The sequence below is a fragment of the Microcebus murinus genome, chromosome 8, assembly GCF_040939455.1.
Source record: "Microcebus murinus isolate Inina chromosome 8, M.murinus_Inina_mat1.0, whole genome shotgun sequence".
NCBI lineage: Eukaryota > Metazoa > Chordata > Mammalia > Primates > Cheirogaleidae > Microcebus > Microcebus murinus.
The window spans coordinates 106,007,980-106,028,909 of record NC_134111.1 but is presented as its reverse complement, the minus strand read 5'-3'; the positions used below and the strand labels follow the sequence as shown (position 1 = coordinate 106,028,909).

Sequence of the window (20,930 nt, the reverse complement as noted above, 5' to 3'; positions counted from 1 at the left end):
TCAGAGCCATCCCCACTGGGCCAGAAGGGGACTGGGGGCGGCTGGGGAGGGCAGCTCTGTGAGGGCTGGGGCTGCAGTGTCAGAGCCATCCCCACTGGGCCAGAAGGGGACTGGGGGCGGCTGGGGGAGGGCAGCTCCACGAGGGCTGGGGCTGCGGTGTCAGAGCCATCCCCACTGGGCCGAGAAGGGGACTGGGGGCGGCTGGGGGAGGGCAGCTCCCTGAGGGCTGGGGCTGCAGTGTCAGAGCCATCCCCACTGGGCGAGAAGGGGACTGGGGGCGGCTGGGGGAGGGCAGCTCCCTGAGGGCTGGGGCTGCAGTGTCAGAGCCATCCCCACTGGGCGAGAAGGGGACTGGGGGCGGCTGGGGAGGGCAGCTCCGTGAGGGCTGGGGCTGCGGTGTCAGAGCCATCCCCACTGGGCGAGAAGGGGACTGGGGGCGGCTGGGGAGGGCAGCTCTGTGAGGGCTGGGGCTGCAGTGTCAGAGCCATCCCCACTGGGCGAGAAGGGGACTGGGGGCGGCTGGGGGAGGGCAGCTCCCTGAGGGCTGGGGCTGCAGTGTCAGAGCCATCCCCACTGGGCGAGAAGGGGACTGGGGGCAGCTGGGGGAGGGCAGCTCCCTGAGGGCTGGGGCTGCAGTGTCAGAGCCATCCCCACTGGGCCAGAAGGGGACTGGGGGCGGCTGGGGAGGGCAGCTCCCTGAGGGCTGGGGCTCCGGTGTCAGAGCCATCCCCACTGGGCGAGAAGGGGACTGGGGGCGGCTGGGGGAGGGCAGCTCCCTGAGGGCTGGGGCTGCAGTGTCAGAGCCATCCCCACTGGGCCAGAAGGGGACTGGGGGCGGCTGGGGAGGGCAGCTCCCTGAGGGCTGGGGCTGCAGTGTCAGAGCCATCCCCACTGGGCCAGAAGGGGACTGGGGGCGGCTGGGGAGGGCAGCTCCCTGAGGGCTGGGGCTGCGGTGTCAGAGCCATCCCCACTGGGCGAGAAGGGGACTGGGGGCGGCTGGGGAGGGGCAGCTCCCTGAGGGCTGGGGCTGCAGTGTCAGAGCCATCCCCACTGGGCCAGAAGGGGACTGGGGGCGGCTGGGGAGGGCAGCTCCCTGAGGGCTGGGGCTGCAGTGTCAGAGCCATCCCCACTGGGCGAGAAGGGGACTGGGGGCGGCTGGGGGAGGGCAGCTCCCTGAGGGCTGGGGCTGCGGTGTCAGAGCCATCCCCACTGGGCGAGAAGGGGACTGGGGGCGGCTGGGGAGGGCAGCTCTGTGAGGGCTGGGGCTGCGGTGTCAGAGCCATCCCCACTGGGCGAGAAGGGGACTGGGGGCGGCTGGGGAGGGGCAGCTCCCTGAGGGCTGGGGCTGCGGTGTCAGAGCCATCCCCACTGGGCGAGAAGGGGACTGGGGGCGGCTGGGGAGGGCAGCTCCCTGAGGGCTGGGGCTGCAGTGTCAGAGCCATCCCCACTGGGCGAGAAGGGGACTGGGGGCGGCTGGGGAGGGCAGCTCCCTGAGGGCTGGGGCTGCAGTGTCAGAGCCATCCCCACTGGGCGAGAAGGGGACTGGGGGCGGCTGGGGAGGGCAGCTCCCTGAGGGCTGGGGCTGCAGTGTCAGAGCCATCCCCACTGGGCGAGAAGGGGACTGGGGGCGGCTGGGGAGGGCAGCTCCCTGAGGGCTGGGGCTGCAGTGTCAGAGCCATCCCCACTGGGCGAGAAGGGGACTGGGGGCGGCTGGGGAGGGCAGCTCCCTGAGGGCTGGGGCTGCAGTGTCAGAGCCATCCCCACTGGGCGAGAAGGGGACTGGGGGCGGCTGGGGAGGGCAGCTCCCTGAGGGCTGGGGCTGCAGTGTCAGAGCCATCCCCACTGGGCGAGAAGGGGACTGGGGGCGGCTTGGGAGGGCAGCTCCCTGAGGGCTGGGGCTGCAGTGTCAGAGCCATCCCCACTGGGCGAGAAGGGGACTGGGGGCAGCTGGGGAGGGCAGCTCCCTGAGGGCTGGGGCTGCAGCGTCAGAGCCATCCCCACTGGGCGAGAAGGGGACTGGGGGCGGCTGGGGAGGGCAGCTCCCTGAGGGCTGGGGCTGCAGTGTCAGAGCCATCCCCACTGGGCGAGAAGGGGACTGGGGGCGGCTGGGGAGGGCAGCTCCCTGAGGGCTGGGGCTGCAGTGTCAGAGCCATCCCCACTGGGCGAGAAGGGGACTGGGGGCGGCTTGGGAGGGCAGCTCCCTGAGGGCTGGGGCTGCAGTGTCAGAGCCATCCCCACTGGGCGAGAAGGGGACTGGGGGCGGCTGGGGAGGGCAGCTCCCTGAGGGCTGGGGCTGCAGTGTCAGAGCCATCCCCACTGGGCGAGAAGGGGACTGGGTGCGGCTGGGGAGGGCAGCTCTGTGAGGGCTGGGGCTGCAGTGTCAGAGCCATCCCCACTGGGCGAGAAGGGGACTGGGGGCGGCTGGGGGAGGGCAGCTCTGTGAGGGCTGGGGCTGTGGTGTCAGAGCCATCCCCACTGGGCGAGAAGGGGACTGGGGGCGGCTGGGGGAGGGCAGCTCCGTGAGGGCTGGGGCTGTGGTGTCAGAGCCATCCCCACTGGGCGAGAAGGGGACTGGGGGCGGCTGGGGAGGGCAGCTCCACGAGGGCTGGGGCTGCAGTGTCAGAGCCATCCCCACTGGGCGAGAAGGGGACTGGGGGCGGCTGGGGAGGGCAGCTCCCTGAGGGCTGGGGCTGCAGTGTCAGAGCCATCCCCACTGGGCGAGAAGGGGACTGGGGGCGGCTGGGGAGGGCAGCTCCCTGAGGGCTGGGGCTGCAGTGTCAGAGCCATCCCCACTGGGCGAGAAGGGGACTGGGGGCGGCTGGGGAGGGCAGCTCCACGAGGGCTGGGGCTGCAGTGTCAGAGCCATCCCCACTGGGCGAGAAGGGGACTGGGGGCGGCTGGGGGAGGGCAGCTCCCTGAGGGCTGGGGCTGCAGTGTCAGAGCCATCCCCACTGGGCGAGAAGGGGACTGGGGGCGGCTGGGGGAGGGCAGCTCCACGAGGGCTGGGGCTGCAGGGCAGGGCGCTGGGGGTGGGTTGGGGCCTGGAGCGGGTGTTGGGTGACAGGCAGGAGAGATGGCGTTGGAGGGTGGGGGGCTGAGGTCACACGGGCTGGATCTCCATCCTAAACCATGTGGGGCTCGGTGAGCACGAGCTGAGCCTAGGAGTCCACACGTAGCAGGTGAGTGCGCACTGCACATGACTACGTGATTGAGTCCTGGGTTACGTTGTAAAGAGAGGACTTCTATCAGTGCTGACGGAATAATTAAGAAAGGTTCTCAGAGACGTTGGGATTTGAACCCGAGTTTAAGATTTATAGATTGTGATGCTTTATAAAGGGCTTTATTTAGAGTAATTCACTGACTACAATAAACCCTGTGAGGTAGATTTTTAAAGATAAAAACACAAGAGAAAGGCTCAGAGGAGTTAGCTCAGGGAAACACACTAGTAAACGGAAGATGCGGGGTGGTGGCCGAGAAGACGCTGTCCTGGCTGGGGACGTGGGTTCCGCTGGGGGAGGACCCGGCACCGCGGGCTGGGTTCTTGGAGGGCTTTGGGCTCTCCGTGTGGCCGGCTGTCAGAGGAAGTGTGGACGCTGAGCGGGGGTGCTGCAGACTAATCTGGTGGCCGTGGCCGAGAGCTGGCGGAGAGAGGCTGGCGGCAGTGACACCTGTTGGCAGGAGGGATTATGGGTGGGTGCTGGAGTGCCACGGGGCGAGCAGGGCCCGAGGGGCAGTGGGAAGACCAGAGGCAGGGCCCACGAGGGCGCCGCTTCTGCTGACAGTCACAGCGGTGGCAGTGCCAGCTAGCTTGGAGGCCTACTGTGTGCCGGGCACCGTGCTGTTGCTGCTAGAAGGCTCTGTTGTTACCACTGTTCCTGTCTGCAGATGGGCAGTCGGGCAGAGTGGTGTCGGGGTCCTGCGGCTCCTCGGAGGGCGGGGCTCACATCTGGCAGGTGTGGGACAGGTGTGGCCGGGCTGCCTCCCGCCAGGACTCCCGAGTGTGGGCCCCGGGGTGAACGAACATGCTGACGCACTGGAGACTGCGGGTCCAGGCAGTTTTTATTAACATGTTTCAGAGGGGCACGCGTACCTGGAGTCTGAGCGTTACTTGTTGGCCGGTTTGCCACTGGCCACCCCCCCCCCCCCCTGCACTTGGCGTCGACCCTGTACGTGTCCCCGAAAACACTGAACCGTGAGGCAGACGGCTGGTTTTCCAAAGTCATTTCTTAAATGTTATATCAGGTCACTTTTTATTTTTTTTTTTAATTTCAGAATGTTACGGGGGTACAAATGTTTAGGTTACATGTAGACACTTTTTCTTCTATCCAGTCCTGCCTCGGGCAGACACACTGTGTTGTTTCCAGCTCGCCGACTCGGTCTGCAGCTGGAGGAGGCGGTGCTGCCGGACACTGTGGCCCTCTGCCCTCCGGTCCTGGCCCAGACAGTTGCCGCGACGACAGGACCCTGTTTTCGCTCCTGCTATTTCTGTTTCTTTACTACCTCAAGTTGTTTTCATTTTCCGTATCAAGTTCTCCTTTACCATTTTTTAAAATAGAGGTGACACTGTGTGTGCTTGCCTTTCTGAAATTCACTTTGACAAGGACAAACTTCCTAAGAGGGAAGAAGAAAGGCCAGACTCAATTGGCCTGAATTTCCTCTTGACATTGAGACCTCACCTGGGACTCAATTTGATATCCAGTTACCGTGTTAAAACACAGATTTTGTGTTCAGAAGCTACGTAAGGGAGTTTGGAAGTGATCACGTACTGTCACGCCTTCCCGTGCCCTCCCGGTTAGGGGGAGAAGCGGGACCCGCCTGCCTGTGCCGCTCCCCGCGCTCCGGGAGTTTCGTCCCGGGCACTCCGCACTGCTGCGTGTGTCCCAGTTACTTATGCTTCTTGGTGCCGAAAATTCCCAACACACGTCACTTGGAGGAGGTGGTTGGTGTGAAAGTGGGCTTTTACCAGGCGCACCGGTTGTATGTGATCGCTTGTCGTGCGTGGCATCTGCGTGTCTGCACACATGACATGGTAAGGTAGCGTCTGTCTCACATGCGACCGGAGAAACCAGGCGTGCCCTGACTGTGCTGTGTTGAGTTCTGTGTTGTAGAGTTTTTAGAAAGCGTGCTATTAATGTTTTCAGGTGTTAAACAGGTGCTTAGGTTAGGAGCTTCTCTATTACAGCTGATAAGAGTTGAGGTTAACCCTCAACTAGACGGTTGAACTACGTGATGTTGTGATGTTCATTCTGACAACTAAACAAGGATATATTTGTAATAGGCTGTAGTGTTTATGTGTTAAAAATAGAAGGCACTTATTTTTGTAATAAAAAGATGGTTTTTGAAACTTGACTTTGATAAAATAAAAAAAAATTTTTTGATAATTGATGTCAGTTTTGTTATACCTGACTTACGCTGTACAAACATGGAAATTTGGCAAATTGTGTATCAGAGAAGTGACTTTGATAATTTCTATGATGTTTTTAAAATTAATGAAAAATTCTATGCAGAGCTCATTAGCATTTATATCTAATAATGTACAGTAGGATTTGGAAGCTGGAACCCCCAGATCACCTCAGAGCTCCGTGGTGTGTCAGGCTCCTTAGAGCATCTGGAGAGACCAGAGTCGGTCATATCTGATGTAACACCCTTCCTGCCTTAGTGTCAGGGGCACAACACACAGCACTTCAGTCAGTCCTTTTTTTTTTTAATGTACCTATTTACAGTAATGTCGTAAAGGGTTTGGTGCTGGGGTGTGAGTGTGTCTGTGTGTGTGTGTGTGTATGTGTGTGATTCCTGCAGGAAAACGCCTTCAACTAAGAAACCGTGAGCATCATAGAGTGTCGCTGAAGGGACTACTGGGACATTAAAATCCCCAAGAACAGGCTTTGAGGTTCATGTGAAAGGGCCCTCGGAGAGATCAGGCTCCCTGGCCAGGTCAGAGTGGATTGCAGACCACACCCACCGCCCAGGAGCCCTCACGGCTGAACCTTCACCACATGCGGACAGACAGATAAACTGGAACGGGGGAGCAAACGAGGGAGCTCAGGAAAACAACAAAGGCAGCATGCGACTGAAGGAAGGCAGAGCTGTTGCTTTGTTTTCAAAGTCGGCACACTAAAAGTCACTCTTTAATTCAACCAGTGTTGACGTGGTGCAGTGGGAAAAGGTTCCTGGACTTGATAACCGAAAGGTCTGGCACCAGTTTCGGCCTGGCCCTTCCAGCCGAGTGACCCCGGACAAGTCAGCCTCTGCTCACCTCCTGTGTCAGGGTCGCACGCGTGTCAGCAGCACACAGACTTTGCAGGGTGCCCACTGATGTCAGCGAGCACACTGGGCGCCACTTTCAGGGGGGACAGAAGGGAAGGTCAGAGGAGTCAGGGAGTTCCGAGAAGGACAAGCCCCTCTGTGAGCCTGGGGACGGCTGCGTGGAGAAAGGGCGTTGTCTGAAGGCAGGGTTCCAGGAGGAGGCGGATGCGGCTCAGGGAAACGTGTCAAGGAGAGTGGGCGCTAAGTGGAGAGCAGATATGGCCTCCGCCGGGAACAGCGGGTCAGCTGCCGCATTCAAGAGACGTCTGCTTGGGGAACTTCAGGGTTCGTCTGATAGGGAAGCGCGTGTTTGGCTTCTCCCAGTGGCGTTTCCTGCGGATATGTTTGCTGTCAAGTCAGTTACACTCACTGAAATAAATAAGATCACACTCACTGAAGTTAAATAAACAAACACGTTCTTTCCTTCTTAAATAAAGCAGCAGTTTTGGAAGGAAGCGTCCAGGAAAGGTTTGGCCAGGCGGGCGGGTGTCCTAGAGCCAGAGGCGCTGTCAGGAGAGTCCCGCGTCCTCGGGAACCGGCTGGCACTGGGCGCTCTGCCGCGCTCAGTGACTGACCGGGCCCGTTACATGGGGGGTGGCTGTGGCGTGGACGTGGCGTTAGGGCCCGAGGGTCCTGCCGCGGGAGCCCCGAGTAGCCGTATTTGTGACCACCACACGCATCCCATGGAACTTTATTTCAGGAATCCTGTTTCTTAACTCTAGAAATTGTATTCGGTTCTTTTAGTTTTCCAGTTCTCTCCTTATTGTTTTCATTTTTCATTTGCTTTCTTGAGCACGCTGAGCATTTTGTAACAGCCATCTCATGGTCCGTGTTTCCTAATTCTGCATCCTCATCACTTCTGAGTCAGCTGGATGTTTCTTTCCCTGGTTATGACGGCAAATGAAACCATCTTTCACATGTCTGGAAATGTCTCACTGGCTGCTACACATCGTGAATTTTATGTTTTTGAGTGTTAGATCTCCTCTGTTCCTTCAAAGAGTGTTATCATCTTTCTCTGGCAGGCAGTTATGCTACTTGCAAATCAGCACAAGCTTTTGAGGGTTGGTGTTTCAGCTTTCTGATGAGCCTGGAGTAGCCTGTCTCCAGGCTGGGTTTAGCCCGGTACTGAGGTGTGGCCCTGGGGTCTCTGTTGAGTACCTGTGTGTGGCCAGTGGGAGTTCGGATGGTCCCAGGTGGGCTCTGCTTGCAGTGCCTGGGAGTGGTTCCTTCCCTGACGTGGTCTTTGCCTGGGCTCGTGGACTCTCGTCCTGTGCACGCACAAGCTGGTGTCAGCCAAAGCCCAGAGGGGTCCCCGGTATAGATTTCAGGAGCTGTTTTTCTACTCCCCGCCCCCGCACTCTAGTGCCCAGATTCTAGCCACATTGGTCTGCTCAGAGTCAAAGCAACCACCAGACTCCAGTTTCTCAATGTGTCTGGCTGGAGGGTGCAGCCAGACCCTGTGACTCCGCTAGGGAGGCCTGGCGGCTCTCAGTGGCGAGGCCCGGTGGTGTGACAACGCTAGCGCCCAGGGACTGAAGTCCAGCATGTCGTCAGGGAAGGCGTTTTTCCATGTCTGGCTTCTCCAAGAGCACGAGGTTGCAGTCTGCTCCATCGGCTCTGCGGAGGCCACACTTGGCCCTGTCACCGTGCGTCAGTCCCTTCCCTTCTCCCTCCCAAGCTGCAGCCGTCTCTGCTGCCCCAGGCCCCGTGTGCCCGAGGCCCCTGCCGCCCCAGGCCCCGTGTGCCCGAGGCCCCTGCCGCCCCAGGCCCCGTGTGCCCGAGGCCCCTGCCGCCCCAGGCCCCGTGTGCCCGAGGCCCCTGCTGCCCCAGGCCCCGTGTGCCTGAAGCCTCTGGCCACACTGGCCAGGTAGGACTTCTTCCTTCTGCTCTTCTCCATCGCCTGTCTTCTACTCGGGGCTCCTCTCACATTCCAGCTTGTCTTATATATTCTCCGTGTTTGATAAAGAGAGAGAATGGGCCTGCCTTCCATTGCTGTCTCTCAGAGCACTTAGGACACGGCGTTTCACGTGTAGAAGGAGTAAGTTTCTTCCAGGAGAACGAGTGACTCTCTCTATGTGTATACACACACACACACGTATGTACGTTTCCCCCCTTCAGCTGCTGTCCATGCAGCTGGCTGCTGGAGCGTCAGCGCAGAGCGTCTCCAGGTTGTATGCAAGAGAGAAGCACCTGGGAGAAGCCTCGATGTGTGACCTGGACCCTCGCGGCCCGGATAGCAGCCTGGCTCGTGGCATTTAGAGATGGGGACCTTTTTCTAACGTCAGACCTCGTGCAGCGCTTCACTTGAGTCCCCACACCCAGTGGCATTGCTCTGGGTATGGAGGGTGACACGCTTCGGCTGCCTCTGAGGCCCCGGCTGGAGCTGCGTGAGCCACCCTGCTCCTTGCAGTCACTCTGTGACCCGACATGGGACCCGGCACCTACGGAATGGTGCGGACTGAGTGGGTTTACACCACGTAGTAAGATCAGCTTCAGTGTCCTTGCTGGCTTTCTGTTGGGCCAGCGGTCGGCCAGGCGTTTTCCATGAAGAGCCAGAGTAAACATTCTGGGCTCTGCAGGCCACACGGCCTGTCACAGCCGCCCGACTCTGCCGCTGGGGTGCGAAGGCAGCCACAGCAGCGTGCGAACAAGTGGTTGCGACTGCTCGCCTGTCAGACCTGATTTACAGAACGGCCAGGCCTGATCCGCGGGCTGCAGTCTGCTGACCACAGCACTGGGCAGAAAAAGGCCCAGAGCATGGCGGAAATTCATAAAGCGAAGCAGGAGCCCCGAGCCGGCCCCACGGGTCCAAGCAGTGCAATAACCTGGACCGGCGGCTCCTGCGTTATTGGACTGACGCACTCGGACGGCTGCCTCAGCACCTGTCGCTCCGGCCTTTATTGCTGTTCCTTAAGCAGCAGTTCCCTTTCTAGAAACTCATCTTAAGCACACAAATCTGGAGGGGTTGCCTCCAAGTGTTATTTGTTTACAACAGGGAAACGAAGCAGAAGCAGCGTGGCTGCGGGTCGTGGTGTGCTGTGGGCAGTCAGGCTGGGCTGGCAGGCGCGGGCCGGAGGGTGCGGGCTCAGACTTGGCTCCACGGACGTCCTGTGCCCCCGGCGTCCCTGCAGGGAGGCAGCCCTGGCGTTCCTTCCGTGTCTGTCCTCGCAGGGGTGCGTGTCAGCAGGGGCAGGGAAAGGTCCCCGCCAGGCTGTGGGTGCCGTTCAGCAACCGTGACCATCAGGAAGGCCATCGTGTCTGTTGTTTAAAACATGGCTGTTAATTAAGCATGGCCTTCTGATGCACAGATTTGCACTCAATTGAATATTTGAGGGAAATTGGGAATGATCTTGATCAGAGTGTCGCATTCAGATGCTGTCTTTTCAGATCTCCTATACGTGAATCCAGATGTTCCAGCAGGAGCAAGATACAGCTCAGGTGTTTTTTTGGAGAAGAAAATGCAGATCTAGACCCCGAGACAGGCTGGGCTGCAGCATGTACACGTGCATGCTCACATACACTTGCATGCACACACATTCTTGCACACACATGTACATGCACCACACGCACACACATGTATGCACACACACACATGCACTCACATGCATGCATACACGTGCCCTTGCACCTCCTTCAGGAGGGCAGTGCCTCCGTCTCTGTGGGGCCCGGGCGTGGGCTCTTTTCCAGCCGGGCCTTATGGCTGGCAGGCTGAGGGCGGGGGACTCGTACCTGGGCGGGGTCAGGCCGGTTGCCAGGCTGCTGGCAGTGGCCACCTCGGCACATTGTCTGGGGTCCCTCCTGGCTGGAGCCGTGCTGCGGAAGGCCCGCATGGCTGCTGGTGGACGAGTGTGCCCGTGACCTCGGGTAGAGGCAGCTCAGCCACTGGGCCCTGGAAGAGGACTTTGAGTGTTTGGCTTTATAATTTACTGTGTTTTGCCCTTACTTTAGTAAACTTGGTGTTTGATTTTTTAATGGAAAATGTGGGAAACAGCCTCCTGGAAGGATCAGACTTACCCAAGTACCATGAATTGAGCGAGTCCAAAACGCCGTGAATTCAGAGGTCCGGTCAGTGAACTCACCCTCGCATCGTGTGTTCAGAGGGGAGTTCCAAAGAATGAGCAGGGAGGGGTTTTCATTCCCTCACTGCTCGTTGCTCTTGGTTTGTTCCTTGAGGGCCCGTGGTTTGCTCGCCACTGTGCAGGCAGCGGAAGCTAAGGCTTCCCACAGGTTAGAGTGAGCGTCTTCTCGTTTTTAAAGCCCGCTCCTGGCGTAGCTGGCCGCACCCTTCTCCACCTGAACGTGCCGTGCTCTGCCGGGCACCGGCCGTCCCGCGTGCGCAGGTCGGGCAGCGAGGCTCTCGGCGCCGAGTCTGAGCCGGTGTCGCTTCTGGAGCGAGGCTGCCCCGCGAGGGAAGGGTGATGAGTGAGGACTGGGTTTGGTGGTAGGAGGTTTCTTTTAATCAGGTGCAGACATGAAATTGATGATGTAAAATAAGCAGGTTTTGTGTTCTCTTGGTGTGAGTTGCTCCAAATGAAAACCCTCCCTGTGGGTCTCTGTGGGCTTAAAAGCACTGGAAAGAGACCCCAGTGGTCATAAAAACTCTCCTGGATCTTAGAGGCTGATAAAACGCTGCCCGAGGCGTCCAGGCAGCACATTCTGTGAGGCAATTAGTGGACGCTGCCCGGACTCAGCAGGCCCGATGTTTTGCTAGTTATATTCTCTGCTCTGGTTTAAGACTCGATTTGCAGAGGTGGAAACAGCCAGACGGTGCCCAGTCTGGGCCTCCCTCCGTGGGTGCTGCTCTGAGCAGCCCTGCGCGGCTCCCCTGCTGGGCTCAGACGTCTCGTGAACCCGGGAGGGCTGGTGCAGGGTGCCGGGAGGGTGCCCGCTGCCACCGTGTGGGCTTCCGGTGTTGGCAAGACGGGAAACCTTTCAGCTCCTCTGTTGAGGCGTTTCTGTTCTTTGGACACAACTCTGCGGTTGGCCCTTCAGGTAGAAAGAAGTTGTTTTCTGGCGGGAGCACCTTTTACACGTGATCACAACTAAAACGTGATTTTCTTGCCGCAGCAGTTGCGCCAGCAGCCATTCTGCAGATGCGGCGGAGTATCCCGGAAGCACCCGGTGTGGTCGGCGCTCGCCGGCTCGCCCACCCGCCCTCCGTGCTTGTTCTCAGTGGGCGACCTGCCCTCTCCCGCGTCTCTGGCCTGTCCCTCCGCACCGTTCCCTTCTGTCGTACAGACGTGCCCGGGTGTCTCCTGTCACAAGAAGCAGAACAGCCTGTACGGGTGTCCTGTGGTTGCTGTGACAGACTGCCACACACCCAGTGCCTCAGAGCAACGCGATTGTTTGCTCTTACAGTTCTAGGGCGTCGGGACCCTAAAGTCGGGTGCTGGCAGGACTGGGTCCTCCTGGAGGCTGGAGGGAGAACGCATTTCCTTTCCTTTCTAGCTTCCAGAGGCGCCTGTGTTCCTGGGTGCGGCCCGGGGTAGCGTCACATCTCTGATCTGTGGGACCCCAGTGGTGACGCTGGCCCACTCAGTGACACAGACAGCCTCCAGTCTCGGGGCCTCAACCCGCCTGGCCAGGTCCCTTGGCCACATGAGGTCTCGTAGTCACAGGTCTGGGGGCGTCATCGTGCCTGGCACAGTTCCCACCCTCTCCCGATACAGAGACTGCCCAGCATCCCCTCTGCACACGCATGCACACGCACACACTCGCACACATACACACACGCACATGCACACCCTGCCTTTCCCAACGTAGGGGCAGCCCCATCCTGTCTGCCTCTCTCAGGTGCTGGTGGTGCCTCACGCCAGTGTGGTCTCTTCTCCTGCCCCCGTCCTCGCGCAGAGCCAGTGGCCACGGGGCTGCTGTTGGGCGTGGGGCCTGGTGTGCCCCGTGCCATCGCCATCTGCCCTCGTGCCCACTCGCCTCCCTTCTGCTCAGCCCCTCTGTGGGCCTGGCTCGGCCGCCCCCCGGTGCGACCCGCCCCATCCTCTCTTGTCACCCGATGCTCTGCGTCCGGTGGTGGCCCGCCCTCAGCTACTGGGTGGTGGCTGTACAGCCGTGACTTTGAGCCACAGACCCAGCATTCCAGCTGCTGCTGGTTGTCTCTGCACGGTGGCCCCCGGGTGGCCCCCACAGGCCACTCCCACTCCGTGTCTCCGTGACCACACCCACGCTCGCCTTCCCTGGGCCACACAGCCGTGTCGGCCGCGCCCTCCCTGCTCCAAGCAAGCGCCGACAGCGCCACGCCCCGGCTCCCGCTCCAGACCCGTGCTCGCCTTCCCTGGCACACAGGCGTGTCGGCCGCGCCCTCCCTGCTCCAAGCAAGCGCCGACAGCGCCACGCCCCGGCTCCCACTCCAGACCCGCGCTCCTAGGAAGGCAGGTGCTTCTGGGAAAGGAAAAGGGGGGACCCAGGGCCCCGCAGAAGATGGTCAGCACTGCCGGCCCTCGATTCTGAGACAGCTGGTCTTGAGGACGACTGCGCGGCCTGCTCACTCGACTCATCTGTGCACCTGTCTTGGCTGGCGCGGCCGGGCAGGGCATGTGTCCGTGGCTTGTGGTCCCGGCAGCGGTGGCCGGCGTGGCTGGCTGTGAATGCCTTTTGTTGCTTAGGATAGAGGAAAAGTTTGACTTTTTAAAACAATATTTTTAGCACCTGTTTGTAAGTGCAGAATTTGGAAGATTCTCACGTGAGTAGTGTATAAAATCTGCTGTTTGTCCATGTTGATTTGAAAATACGAAAAACTCGATATTTTTTCCCACTTGCTGTAACTTGACGAAACATTGTGCTAGACTATGTCCCTCGTCACGGCAGAACTCCTGTCGGGTTTAGGCTTCCAGCTCCCTGGTGAGGCTGCCATCTTCTCTCACCGCAGCCGCCCCTGTGCACCGTCCTCGTGTTGCCACCCAGGTCCCCTCCTGCCCTGCGCCCAGAGCACTGCTCTGGCCGACCCCTCTCCTGCAGCTGCAGCCCTCTGGGTTCTGACGGCCGTGTCCTCCCACGGCTCCTGCAGCTCCTGCTGTGGCCGGGCCTGGCGGGCTCCCCTCCTGTGTTGGTTTCCTCAGCCCGCCCACGCCTGCTCCAAAGGCCCGAGCTGAATTCTCCCTCGTCCTCCCGCGAGTGCTGTTTCCAGCCGGGACCCTGGCCACTACAGTGGCTTCTCCATGGGCCATTTCCCCAGTGGGGTTTTCACAGTCACGCTGTTCCAGATCAGGGTGGCCGAAGCGTGAGCATGGCCTGTGGTTTCCAGGCCCGAGCCCACCGGTGTCACAGGTGCTCCCACCCCCAAGTGCCACCCCACTGCCCTCGGTCCTCCCTCCGGTGGCACCTGCCACCGTCCCGACATAAATGAGAACACTTAGGGGGTTTGTTTCACTGGCAACTCCCAACCCTAGGATGGAAGCTTCTGGAAGTCAGGGCTGTGTTACGGTTGAGCTCTCTGGTGATGTCCTGGCGCTCACAGCAGACCTGCTGCAGGGCAGGCACTCGCCAGTACCGTTGGGTGAACGAGTTAAATGAGACGTGTCGGGTGAGCTGGGGAACATTCGCTCATTTTGCACGGTGTACCAATGGCTCTTCCTTCCCGCAGCTGCCAGGCCGCAAGTACGCGCCCGGGTACAACGCCGACGTCGGCGACAAATGGATCTGGCTGAAGTGAACGGCGCCCTCCGCCCGCTGCAGCACGGCGACAAAGCGGCTCTGGTCCGCCGGACTCTCCCGGACTCCACGTAGCTTTAAGTTGGGGGCTGGGGGGTGCGGGGACATAAATGATCCCAAAATTGCACAGTAGAAGCCATGGCCTAGCAAACGCAGTCTGCCCTGTGGTGTAGTTAATGCAGTTGGCAGAAACAACTTCCATTAAAAGGTTTTGGAACCTTCTGGTTGGAATGGCCCGTCATTACCACTGGAGAATAAACGGATCCGCTGTGGGAGCTGTCGTTCCAGCACGCCGCTCTGTGTGCGCGCTGTCTCTCCAGACTCCAAGGAATAGAGTCGCTCTGTGGAGCGTCTCCTCAGCATGCCTGTCTGCACACACAGCCAGGCCATAGAGGCACATGTGCACACGGGGACATACATGTGCACACGGGGACATACATGTGCACACAGGGGCCTGCATGTGTACACAGGGACACACATGTGCATGTATGGATATATGTGTGCACACACGTACATGCATGTGCACACAGAGACATACATTGCACACGGGCATGCATGTATACACAGGGACGTGTATGTGCACACACAGACATACATGTGCACACAGAGACATACATGTGCGTGTGCACGTTTACACACCAGTTCCCCACCATCTGATTTGGTGTGATTTGGTGTAGTTCAGACTTACAGTGCTCTTTGCTTTAGTAATCTAATCTGCATTAGAGCAGAAAGGAAAGAAGTGAAGAAGAAATACCAAAAAGAGGAAGAAAATTATCACAGATTCACAGAACAATGTGTGTTTTAAAAGAAGTTTTAGAGAAGGTTCACATGATGACCGTTCTCAGCCGGTTTCAGAACTCCTTTCTCTGAAGGGAGATTTGAGTGTAGAATGTGGGTGGGATAAGATGCAAAAGCAGAACAATATATTATTTTTTTACCCCCAAAAATCAAGTTGTCAGTCGAGAATGAGAAACGGGAAAGAGAAGCACGCTTCTTTACTCACCTCTGTGGGAACCTGGAAGACCAGAGCAAGCCGGCCGCGGCTCCCCCTGGGCGGGGCAAACCGCGTTTTCTGCCGTAAAGCTGCCCTGTTTCCAGTGAGGTGGTTCCTGGCCACATGTGGCTGTTTCGATTTAAATTAATTGAAATTTAGTACACTTTAAAATTCAGTTCCTTAGTTGCACTGGCCATGGTTCAGGTCTCAGCAGCTGCGTGGGCAGTGGGTTCAGCTTTGGGCAGTGCAGAACAGACCGTTACACCCTCACAGAAGGTTCTGGTAGAAAAGACAGGCCACTCCCTCCTCCCGTCTCCTCCCGCCCTCCCTTTGCCTCCCTCCCACCTGTGTGCTGCCCTGTCTCCATCTTCCTTCCTTCCATCCGTCCTTTGTTCCCTCCCTCCCTGCCTCCTTTCTTGCTTCCTTCTTTCCTTGCTCTAAGAATTGAAGTTAAAGTTTCCCAGCAGTTTTTGAGTTGGAGTCCAGATTTAAGTGACTGAAGTTCCGCATTTCACTAAGAAGCTGGTGGCTTTAGTCATTAAATGGAAACACAGCCGGGCACCGGGCCAGTCGTGAAGTGTTTTTGGTCCGAGCACCTCACAAACCCATTAAGGAGAGGAGGAAGGAGAAAGCAAAACATCTTTAATTACTTTGGATGTTCCTAATGCCTTTGGCCGTAAGGAGCCGGTTGTTTACTTAAGCCTTGCCGGGGGTGGTGGTGCGTCCTCGGTGTGGGCAGGACAGTCGGGGGACCAGGCTGCCCAGGGAGACCCCAACCCTGCCAGCACCGTGTGGGCTCTGGGACATGATGCCCAGATGTCTGCCTCGTGTGGTTTCGGTCCCCAGGAGGGGTGTGAAGGCTGCAGTCCGTGGTGCTAAGGAAGGTCTTTTTCTGGTGTTCCGTGTGTTTACTGGACAGAGGAAGACATGTAAACACTATTCAAGTCTTCTCTCTAAATCGAACCCCAAAGAAGTCAGTGCACACTCCTAATCTTATTTCACAGCAGTGTGTGGTTTAGTTTCACAAAAGCGCTTACAGCCCTTAAAAAAATAACCCAGGGTCAAAATAAAACCACGGACTTTTGATATTCTGCGCTGGAATTCTCAGTGCTTTGAAGGCCAGGAAACAAGCATGTTGCAACAATATGGTTTACGTCTGCATTTTATTCCTAATAGGCGTGTGTTCACAGGCCTGAGAATTTTGTGTTGGAGAGAAAGTACTTGTTTTTCCCTAAGGTATCTTTCTGTTCTACCAGATTTTATAAGGAAATGGTTAAGAACATCGAGCTTCTCAGAGGAAGTTACACACAGTGACTTACGCCCACCTGAGCGAAGCAGGGCCCAGTGGCCAGCGGTGGGGTGCCCGGCTGCGCTGACCGCCGACCACCGGGCGGGATGGAGCTGCCGTGAGCACCCCTCCCCCGCTGAGGTGTGGCCAGAGCCCCAGGTGTGAGCACCCGCCCTCAGTCCACGGTGCTGCAGCGTGACTCCAGCGTCGGGTTCTGTGAGACGGCAGAAGCGAAAGAAGCTCTCGTCCGGCTTGACACGTGTCCCTTTTCATGGCCACTGATTGGCCTGGAATGGCTCTGTGGTGTTTGCCGGGTCCAGTTTCTGGGTTGGCCGTCGTCATTGGTGCACGTGTGAGAGCAAAGGGCAAGCGGGCGGCTGCCGGCTGGTGAGCAGCGCGGTCCACGTTCGCCCCGGCTGCAGGTCTACAGGAGCCGGGCTTGGGCGGGGTGGGGGGGGTCACTGCCCCGCACCGGGGCTTGGAGAAGAAGGGTGCCGTGCACGGAAGCGAGTGCCCAGGTGACGTGGGGCCGTACACCTGCATGTGGATACAAGCTGGAACCTGAGCCTCTGCTTTAGGGGAATCACAAGGCAGAGACCAGGGGCAGCTCAGCATTCACCCTCCCCCGGGGGTCACTGGATGCTTCCTGGACTTGTACAAAGGCGGGTGCATTTTAGAAGGGACCCGTCCATCATGACTTGAAGGCCAGGACTCCTTCTCAGTAGAGCGGTCTTGGCCTCTGTGCCCCCGCTGGGAGGCCGGACTCTGCTAGTCTGGGTGTGGGACCCCCCCTTGCATCGCACAGGCTGGGAGCTGCGGTTTCAGACGGGTCCAGACAGGCGCAGTGGTGTTCTCCATGTGGTAAACTGAGGCAGATGTGCCCACGTGGCTCAGCGTGGCTGCCTTCGCAGAAAGAGGCCGATTTAAGGATTCTTCCAAGAGGAAGCCAGATGCGGTCGGATTTTATCTTTAACCGTGAGTGAGTTTGCTCATTTGTATATACTGTTGACTTTAACAGTTATGAAATCCCTAATTAAAAAATTGTTTCAATAAGAATAAATTTTTCACAAGTGAACATTTAAAATTCCGAAGCTTCCCGGTTAGACCCTGCTGCTGCTCACGTTTGGGAAGCACTCGTTCCGGGGCCGTGTAGTTTCATGGAATAAGCATTTTTTTAATGAGGCTGTGCCTGGTGATTATATTAAAAATCCCAGCCTTTAATTTTTAAAAAGGGCATTTCCTCTGGCACGTTGCACGTGGTCATGCGTCTGCCACACAGCGAGTGTCGTGGGCCTCGTGGCCCAGGCACCGTTCTCACCAGTGGCCAGGCAGCACGGAACGCAGGGGTGGGGACGGCACGGCAGTGGGGTCTGCGGAGGGCCTGGCCTGCACCCCAGGGCACCCCACAGAGCCCCACCGACGTCGGGTCTGAGGCGTGTGCGTGAGGGGAGGGGCAGGGAGGGTGCACCGGGTCACCTGCAGCAGGTGCGCCGGGAGAGGAGGACCCAGCATCACGGTTGACGTGGCCTTGGCAGGACCCGGGCCGACAGGTGAGCTGAGGGCCGGTGGGGTAGATGCCAGGGCGTGGGAGCGAAGGCACAAAGGAGAAGGTGACTGGAGAGCGCGAATCCCGTTAAATCGGATTTTCTACTACAGAGCGTCACTATGACATCGCTCCTCCCACCAAGAAAAACCACCAAATGAGCTTAAGCACGTTTCTTCCCTGCTCCGTGTTCCGGAGCTTTGTTCTGTTCGGGAGGCAGGGACAGGAAGGTGGTTGTGACCTCAGTGAACAGGACAGCGGCGTCTCCACCCGTCTGCCCGCTCCCTCCCGGGGCCCGGGACGCGGGCTGGTGCTGGGCGTTGGTCCCCTCAGACTCCGAGACAGAGGCCAAGCCTCTGAGCACGGGTCACTGTCCTTTCTCTGGACATTGTGGTGTGCAGCATACAGTTTGAACCCTGCTATAACAGTCCGGAAGCCTGAAGGATTCTCTTCATCTCACCGTCCCAGACGCAGGGTGTGAAGCCAGCGGGACGCCAGGCGGGGAGCGTGGCCTTCCTCCTGCCACGGGGCTGCTCACGCGTTCTCGCTCTGGAGAAGCTGTCGCCCCAGAGTGGTGACCACGTCGGTCTTGGTGTTTGGGTTTTGTGTGCGAGCTCCCCGCCCCAGTGTCTGCCTCGGTTCCCGCCAAAGGGCTCGGATGACCCAGCCTCGCAGAGGAGGAAAAAGAAGTAAAGAACTCCCTGGGATCTCACAGCGGCTTCTGCTATCCGTCTGCAGAAGCAGAGGGAAAAGTCACTTTCACCCTCGACAGGCACCGAGCGACCTTCCTAGCTGCCCGGCACCTCTCCTTTCCTGCGTGCATGCTCGCTGTCTCTCTAGCTCTCTCTCAAGAAAGCAAGAGAAACTTTCTTTCCTAAAACTGTTCTCCTCGTGCTATGAAAGTTCTTTCTCCAGCCTGCCGTGAGCGTTTGCAGGTTTCCGTGCTGACGCTGAGGACCGGACACGCACAGCCCATGCAGCTCCCCTTAGGGGTCCGCCGCCCGCCCCTTCTCTGGTCCCTCGGGTTGGGGTCCAGGTCGCACCTGACCAGAGCTGTGTCCACAGGTGGGGCGGCATTGAGATCCCAAGCCGGAGTCCCTTGTCCATTGGCCCTTGGTTTGGAGCTGTTGGCCACCTCCCCCCAAGACCGCAGTTACAGTGAGTCAGTGCCCCTCGCCTGCCCCGACTTCCCCTCCTGCCCTGGTCTGTCCTGGGGCCCGGCAGGCCTCGTGGCCAAGTCGACACAAAGCAGCGATCCGGACGTGGTGGCCGCCCTGGCCGGACATCTAGCGAGCTGCGGGTCTTCAGCCTGCACTTCCCGAGCCTCCCTCCCGTGTCCCCGGTTCTCAAAGAGCTGCCTTCGGGAGCCAGGCGGAGGGTGTGGGCCGGGACGAGCTGCCCTGCTGCTATTGCTGTGGCAGATCCTGGACCTCCCTCGTGGGCCGGACCTCGGTGAGGACCAGCTCTCCGCCTGGGACACACGGGACACTGGTATTCCTGGTCCTGTTCAGAGACCTCTGTGCTGTCCTGAGATTCGAAACCCGGCAGCGGTCACCAAGCCTTGCACGGCTGGCTGTCCCGGTGGTCCCGTTCTGCAGGGGGAAAGTCAGGTCCTGCCCCCCTCCCCAGCATTTCCAGGTTGCCGAGACACTCTCCGCTCAGGGCGGTTTTTGCATATTGCATCTCTAGTGTTTGCGCACCTCACGGGAAGCCTGCTGGCAGATGAACGCAGCAAGTGCAATGCTGTTGAAATAAAATGTGAGAACTCGCTATGCACCAGCCAAGGCCCAAATTAAAAAGAATTCCTCTGTGAGGGGAAAAGTCAGTCTTGCTGAGAGAATGCAATTTAGACCCAGAAAGAATTCCAGCTGCCCAGAAATCCCTGTTGCAAAAAGCGAACCCCTCCTGTGAGGAGACATTTCTGCCCAGGGCCGGGAGAGGCCGGTGGGTGTGCCCGGCCGTGGTGCGTGGCACCTGGGACGTGGTTTTCCAGAATGCGTGGGCAGCGTTATTAATCAGTCAATCGATCATCATCTGCCAGCCGCATCTTAGAGGAGCGTAGATGGGCCGGGTCTGGCTCTGTCCAGCTGTCAGTGATTAAAAAACATTCTGATGGTAGTTTGTAGTAGCTGGTCAAAAACAACGTGGAAGACCCCAGACGTTCTAGGTAACACGAAACAGCCCTCTCTTCTCCTACAAGGTAGGATGTGTAATTGTATTTCTTCATTTGATGGGTCCACACGCCGTCTCTGCTCTTCGGTGCAGAGCGCCCAGCGCTGCACGGAGTAGCTCGTCCTAGCGCTCGCCTCCCGGACACCCGGCTCTGGGCTCCGCGTCAGGAGCTTCCCACAAGGACGCCGGTGTGGGTGCGCGTGAGATCGCGGAGAGGACAGCGGCAGCCCGGCGCCCGCCCTCAGATGGACGTGGCCGTTTTCCCTCGCTCTTCCCCGGAGAGACACCAGTGTATGTTTGGAAGCAGGGAATATTTTCAGCGTGCAGTTCGTGCAGAAATCTGGGTTTGCCAAGGTGTCCCCACCTGGCCACAGCCTTGAGGCCTCTCTGCAGGTGGGGCTGTGCCCGGCCGCCTGGTTTGGGTGTTCCCAGGCTGGGAGCTCTGCGGGTGGGGCCGCGGCGCTGGAGCTGCCCCTGCGGCTCTCACCGCCGCTCTCGACCCCCACCTCCCACTGTGGCTCCTGCAGCTGCAGCTCCCAGAACCTCCCACTCGCCGCAGCTGCTGGGACGGGCAGAGAGCGGACGGGGCAGGAAGGTCTTGCCGTGGCTCTTCACCACCTGGGCCCGGAAATGACACCCGTCACCACACCCACAGCCCACGGGCAGGCCGAGCCACATGGTCATGGCGTGGCCTCCCGAGCTGAATGTGGATGAGCATCCGCAGCGCCCTGCACACCCGGCAGTTCTCGTCCTTGATGTATTTCCCCAGATAAATTCTTACACTGATCCATAAGGAAATGTGTCTGCTAAAAGGCGATTTTTAGAAAAAGAGGAAAATCATGACTCTCATAGAAACCTAAAAAGGAAGCTGTGTTTGGAATTTATTCTACTCATTTATCAATGAAGGAATCAGACGGTTCAAAAGAGAACCGGGGACAGCCGCGCCCGGTAGGTCGGGGACG

The 20,930-nt window shown here is 58.8% G+C and overlaps 1 protein-coding gene across 1 annotated transcript in view; it reads left to right on the top strand.

Annotated features, from left to right (window-relative positions):
• The window catches only part of NDUFA10 (NADH:ubiquinone oxidoreductase subunit A10), a 47,382-nt gene extending 33,190 nt beyond the window's left edge, over positions 1-14,192 (top strand). The window contains exon 10 of the mRNA XM_020288065.2: positions 13,904-14,192. Coding sequence (XP_020143654.1) covers positions 13,904-13,972 — 69 coding nt within the window. The 3' untranslated portion in view covers positions 13,973-14,192. The remainder of the gene's footprint in view (positions 1-13,903) is intronic.
• Positions 14,193-20,930: the final 6,738 nt, after the last annotated feature.